This window comes from Anguilla rostrata, chromosome 5, assembly GCF_018555375.3.
Source record: "Anguilla rostrata isolate EN2019 chromosome 5, ASM1855537v3, whole genome shotgun sequence".
In the NCBI taxonomy this organism is placed as follows: domain Eukaryota; kingdom Metazoa; phylum Chordata; class Actinopteri; order Anguilliformes; family Anguillidae; genus Anguilla; species Anguilla rostrata.
This window is the reverse complement of record NC_057937.1, coordinates 36,175,800-36,181,799: the sequence shown is the minus strand read 5'-3', so window position 1 is coordinate 36,181,799 and position 6,000 is coordinate 36,175,800. Positions and strand designations below refer to the sequence as shown.

General features: G+C 50.8%; 1 protein-coding gene across 1 annotated transcript in view; it reads left to right on the top strand.

The window, feature by feature from the left end:
* Positions 1-6,000, top strand: part of igdcc4 (immunoglobulin superfamily, DCC subclass, member 4) — a 70,187-nt gene that overhangs the window by 39,326 nt on the left and 24,861 nt on the right. Inside the window, exons 6-10 of the mRNA XM_064336002.1 lie at positions 1,170-1,322; positions 2,038-2,448; positions 3,201-3,365; positions 4,334-4,471; positions 5,709-5,882. Of these exons, the coding sequence (XP_064192072.1) occupies positions 1,170-1,322; positions 2,038-2,448; positions 3,201-3,365; positions 4,334-4,471; positions 5,709-5,882 (1,041 nt within the window). The remainder of the gene's footprint in view (positions 1-1,169; positions 1,323-2,037; positions 2,449-3,200; positions 3,366-4,333; positions 4,472-5,708; positions 5,883-6,000) is intronic.

Genomic DNA, 6,000 nt, shown 5'->3' with positions numbered 1-6,000 from the left:
AGACTTCAGTGCTGGAAATCCGTTCGCGCTGACATTTACGCGGCTTAGGAATGCGAACGCCCCTTCCCGAAATACGACCTGCTGCCATCCCTTCGGGGGCGCGGCGTGCTCTTTCTCTCAGCAATGTTGCCCCCCCCCCCCAAACCTTTGGGGCATGTCACGCACGTCTTAGGGAACCTTTGGACAGTCATTGCGCTGGTCTCACTGTCATAGTAAGTCTTAGGAGAACCTTTGGACAGGTCCACTTGGTCTCCGTGTCTGTACGTCTTAAGAGGAACCTTTGACAGTCCTTTGCACTGGTCTCACTTCATAGTAACGTCTTAAGGGAGAACCTTTAGACAGGTCCTTCTGCGCTGGTCTCACATGTCATAGTAACGTCTTAAGGGAGAACCTTTGGACAGGTCCTTTTGCGCTGGTCTCACGTGTCATAGTAACGTCTTAAAGGGGAGACTGTGCTGAACACCAGCACCCCTCCCCTGTCTCCTCAAGGCCAGTGATTCCTTTGGTCAGATTTGCCTAAACGGACCTATCAGTGTGTCTGTATCTCTCTTTTTATAGTATTATTTACTAAAATTCTTTCTTATAGCAAAAAAAAAAAAACTTATTCCCCGACCACCTTAAACCCATTAGGAAAAAAACACCATATATCTGCTTTAGAGTGTTTATGCAAAGTGTAAGATCCTGAAGCACCCCTTTAGATCCCTTTCCCCTCGCTGAACGGCAGCTGATGCTCTGCAGTCGTTTGCTTGGCCTGTTCACGGATCGCCAGAGAGCGCTCGCTCCAGCCGGAGATCGCAGACCCCCAGCGGGCACTCCCTGGGGGCGGGGTCTCTGCTTAATTAGCTCCGGCTCATCAGTGTCTCCCCAGAGCAGCCTCAGAGCCCTCTGGTCCCTCATCTCCCACCCAAAACCCCCTTCCCTCCCGCCCTCCCTCCCTCTAGCCTCTGGCTCTGCTGGCCCAGTTGGGGCCCAGTTCCGGGTGATGCCCAAGGAAGGCCAGCTGAGGCCGCTTTGACGCCCGAGGTGGTTCGGGGATGAGGGAGGCTTTCTGTCGGTCTTTTCCCCGCCCTCTCTCCCTGCCCAGCGGGGCTCTGGAAGTGGGCTCTTGGGACGGCTGCTGTTTTCGGCTACGCCGTTTCATCCGTCTGTGTCCGGGTTCGGTTTTGCAGACGGGAGGCCTATCGCCACGGATGTGGTCGTCCTGGCGACGAACCTGCTGATCCCGGACACGCAGCGTCACCACGCCGGCGTCTACGTCTGCCGCGCCAACAAGCCCAGGACCAGGGAGTTTGTCATAGCCACTGCCGAACTGCGCGTGCTGGGTGAGTGTGTTATACGATGTTAAACATCACTGTGAAGAGTCTAAAAACGCACCGCACTGCGCTAGAATACCCACTGTGTCCTCTTCAGATATGTCTGTCTGTCTGACTGTCTTTCTGCTGTCTGTCTGTTTTCTGTATGTCTGTCTGCTGTCTGTCTGTGTGCTGTCTGTTTTCTATCTGCTGTCTCTGTCTGTTTTCTGTCTGCTGTCTGTCTGTTTTCTATCTGCTGTCTGTCTGTGTGCTGTCTATTTTCTATCTGCTGTCTGTCTGTCTGTTTTCTGTCTGCTGTCTGTCTGTGTGCTGTCTGTTTTCTGTCTGCTGTCTGTCTGTGTGCTGTCTGTTTTCTATCTGCTGTCTGTCTGTGTGCTGTCTATTTTCTATCTGCTGTCTGTTTTCTGTCTCCTGTCTGTCTGTGTGCTGTCTATGTGCTGTCTGTCCGTTGTCTGTCTGTCTGTCTGCCTGCCTGTGTATCCTCCTTGAGTGGCTCAGTCCCCTGACTGCTGTTTATCTGTCTGTCTGCGTACTGTCTGTCTGCTGTCTGCCAGTTGTCTGTCTGTCTGTCTGTCTATGTATCCCCCTTGAATGGCTCAGTCCCCTGACTGTCTGCTGTTTACCTGTCTGTCTGCGTGCTGTCTATCTGCTGTCTGTCTGTGTGTCTGCATGTCTGTGTATCCACCTTAAGTGTCTCAGTTCCCTCTTCCTCGCCCCCCCCCAGCCCCCCCGGTGATCCTGCAGCCCCCGGAGACGGTCTCGCTGTCGCGGGGGAACACGGCGCGCTTCGTGTGCAACAGCTCCGGCGAGCCGCCGCCGGCCCTGCGCTGGCTGAGGAACGGCGAGCCGGTGCTCTCCAACGGGCGGGTGAAGACGCCGAGCCCCGGCGTGCTGCTCATCAACCAGCTGGGCCTGGGCGACGCCGGCCACTACCAGTGCCTGGCCGCCAACGGCCTGGGCACGGCGTGCGCCAGCGCCCGGCTGTCCGTCATCGTCCGCGAGGGCCTGCCCAGCGCGCCGCGCCGCCTCGCCGCCCGCCCCGACTCCAGCACCAGCGCCCTGCTGGCCTGGGAGCGGCCCGAGCTCAACAGCGACCGGATCATCGGCTTCTCCGTCCACTACCAGCGCGCCGCGGGTGAGCCGCCGCCCGCCGCGCCGTCCGCCTCACGCTGCCGCTCGCGTCGCTGTTACCTCACCTCGTACGCGGTTAACGAGCCTGCATCCCCTCCGCTAAGCGCGTGCGACTTACCTGCCGCCTTTTTATTCACCGGCAGTTGTGTTAAAGCAGGGCAAGAAAGCGTCAAGTGATGTGAGTCGGACATAAATATTTGAAAAGCTTTTGGCCCGCCGTCGGTCTTCGAACCTGCTTCTCAGCAGATTTAACGTGCTGTCGATGTATTATTACATTACATTACAGGCATTTAGCAGACGCTCTTATCCAGAGCGACTTACACAACTTTTACATAGCATTTTACACTGTATCCATTTATACAGCTGGATATATACTGAAGCAATGCAGGTAGTACTGCTCAGGTACAACGGCAGTGTCCTTAGGAGATCGAACCTGACCTGTACAAGCGCAGTTCTTACCACTGTACACACTCGTCCTATGTAGTATGCAGGGGAACGAAGGGTACAGAGGAGAGTAAATAAGAATGCAGCGTAGAGAGATGTGTTAAGGGCACAGCCAAAGGACTTGTACATTAACGTCAGCGCCGCGGAGAGCGGGCGTTAGCCTAATCTAGCTTCGACGGCGGGCCCGGCGCACGACGCCCCCCCCCCCCGCACATTGGCGGCTCTGAACCGCCGAGAACGAGCGCGCGCCTGCGCGGTGGCCCGCTGTCAATCACAGAACGGTCCCCTCCCCCTTTTTCCCATGTCCGCCAGGGTCCAACAACATGGAGTACCAGTTCGCGGTGAACAACGACACCACCGAGTTCCACGTGAAGGAGCTGCAGCCGCACACGGCCTACACCTTCTACGTGGTGGCGTACTCGCCCATGGGCGCCAGCCGCCCCTCCCTGCCCGTCACCGTGGAGATGCTGGAGGACGGTGAGCGACGGGGGGGGGGAGGAGCAGCAAACTCATCTGAAATCAGACCGTAGACGGAACCCGGAGTTATTACACAACCCACCTTTTTTTCGATAAGGAGTCCACAATGTTAATATGAAATTCTGCCTGATTTGAATTTGTGAACAGCGTTTGTATAATTGAACGTGCCTGTATTTTTGCCACTGTTATGTCGAAGAAGTTAAACTTTTCATTAATCTTTATCATATCACATTTTCTATCAGGTCATTCTCTGATGCAAGCATTACTTATCAACATTACTTATCCACAAAGCATAATGAGGAGAGACAAGCATAAAATCTGAGCCAGTTGGGGAAAGTTTGTTGTTCCCTGACCCAAGGAAAAGGTTGTCAAGACAAACTCCTGGCAAACATAGGCGATGAGGCAATTGAATATAAACAAATAAAAGGTTATGCAAGCATTGCAGTGCTACAATCGCTTCCTTTCTTACCACATTCCCACATGGACCACATGGAACCGGCTAAAGATAATACACTCTTTTATAAGCCTGTTAATTCAATGTACTTGTTAAGTACGGGGATAACAAGGAACTCACAAAGCGCATTGAAGACGATATTTCAAGCTGTCAGATATCAGCACGCATCCAATAAATCCAATTATGAATCTATTTGATCTCACAGTGTCATTACACATTTGATATTTTGCTTAAAAGTGGCTAAGATTACTGGAAAAGCGCTTTACTTTTTGGGTAGGGTTGGGACCCCCAACTCAAAAATGAACGAAGAAATAAACGTAATTGTGAAAAATAAAGAGCCAGAGAAACGTGGTCGCTCCATCAAGTTCATTTCCAATTTCTCTCAGAAAAAACCGTGACATTAAATAAAGAAATAAAATTTCAGTGAGGCACTTTTTTCATTGCTTTGCGTTATTTTAGCTTTTTTTTTTTGCGTGATTTGTCCTCCCCCTCGCCCTCGCCCTCCCCCCGGCAGTCCCCAGCGCGTCTCCGCAGCTGTCCGTCTTCAGCACCTCCTCCACCGACATGCGCCTGATGTGGCCCCCCCTGTCCTCCCAGCACAGCCGTGGAGATGTCACCCGCTACCGCATCGACTACTGCGCCCTGGAGCAGGGTGAGTGCCCCCCAATGGCCGGAGGACTGCAACTGCACCTTTGGCCGCTCTTTCGATGATTAACTTTTTTTGTGCGTTGGTGAATGCGGCTGACTTTCCATAAAAGTAAAAAAATAGTTTGGAGCCCTAGCATTTTGTGTGTGTTTTGAAGGGCACACAAGGCATTGTGTGTGTTCTTGGGGGAGTCACACAATAGTGCGTGGAAAGGGCGTAGAAGTGTGTGTGACTCAGTTGAACGAGGTACATGCCTGAGTAGCATTGGTCAACTGAAAAACAGCACACGGTTCATTAACTGAATGGTATAGGATATGTAACAAAGAGGAATATTGTGCAATGTATTGTGTATTGTAGTATGTATAGTTCGCCAACATTAGAAAGAAAACACATTTGTTTTTTCCGTTCTTTAAAAAAAGTATATTATTGTGACAAGAGTTGTATTCTTGTTCAAAGGGGAGCTCATTTTTAGACTGTCCTAAATTTTGTTTCCAATACTCGGAGTGTCCTCACTTACACTATCTTCATTATTTACAGTATCATGAGTATAAACCTATTTTTAGGAGTTTAGATCATCTGATGAATGTTGTGCATCTTAGTATGTCTGGAATTTTATTACATAAATTTCTGTAAAGAATTCTGTTTAAAATATGGTATATGCAGAATAATACTAGCGATAGACTTTCAGCAAACCCACAATTTTCGAGCAAACAGATACCATAAAAGACATGAAAAACTTTTATTTTACAAAAAATATAAATTAAAATATTTATGATATTTATACCTTTTGCAGTAATAACCGCTGAGCATATTCATACCCTTTTTTTTGGCTGTCATATGGTTCTGAAAGTTCACACAAACGGTTTCTGTAGAAGTTCCCTAACTTCTGGCTTGTTGTCTCATCAAATATGGCTTTTTGAACTCAAATTTACGTAATTATCCTGTGAAGTAAAAGGTTCTTTTTAGCTTCTGACTGTTCGCTTCTTGCCTTCTGCCATTTGAGGTCAGTTACAGCAGTTAAACTGCTAAAAATGCTCTAAAAACAGAATGCTAAAACTCAAGTGCACTAAAACTTTTGACCTACTGTGTAAATATTCAGCCCGTTGCAACTCCAAAGCTATTCGAGCAGTGCGTTTGGGGTGAAGACATACGGCGTGCGTGTGTTTGTTGAAGGCGTATGACGTGCGTGTGTGCGCGTGCGTACGTGCGTACGTGCGTGCGTGTGTGTGTGTGTCCCCTCCAGAGGACAACGTGACGTCCGTGGAGGTGGGGGGGGACGAGACCCAGTTCACCCTGCGGGGTCTGCAGCCCAACCAGCTGTACCGCCTGCGCATCGCCGCCGGGACGCGGGCCGGCTTCGGGACGCCCTCCGAGTGGACCCTGCACCGCACCCCCGCCCACATCAACCACACCATGGGTACGCCCGGTTTGGCCGCACGTCGCGTCTCGCAGCGTGCAAGCCACACGTATTTAGACCGATTAACTGGGTGCATAAGCATTTCCAGGTTGAGTGTTCCATGCTATGTAGTGTTGAG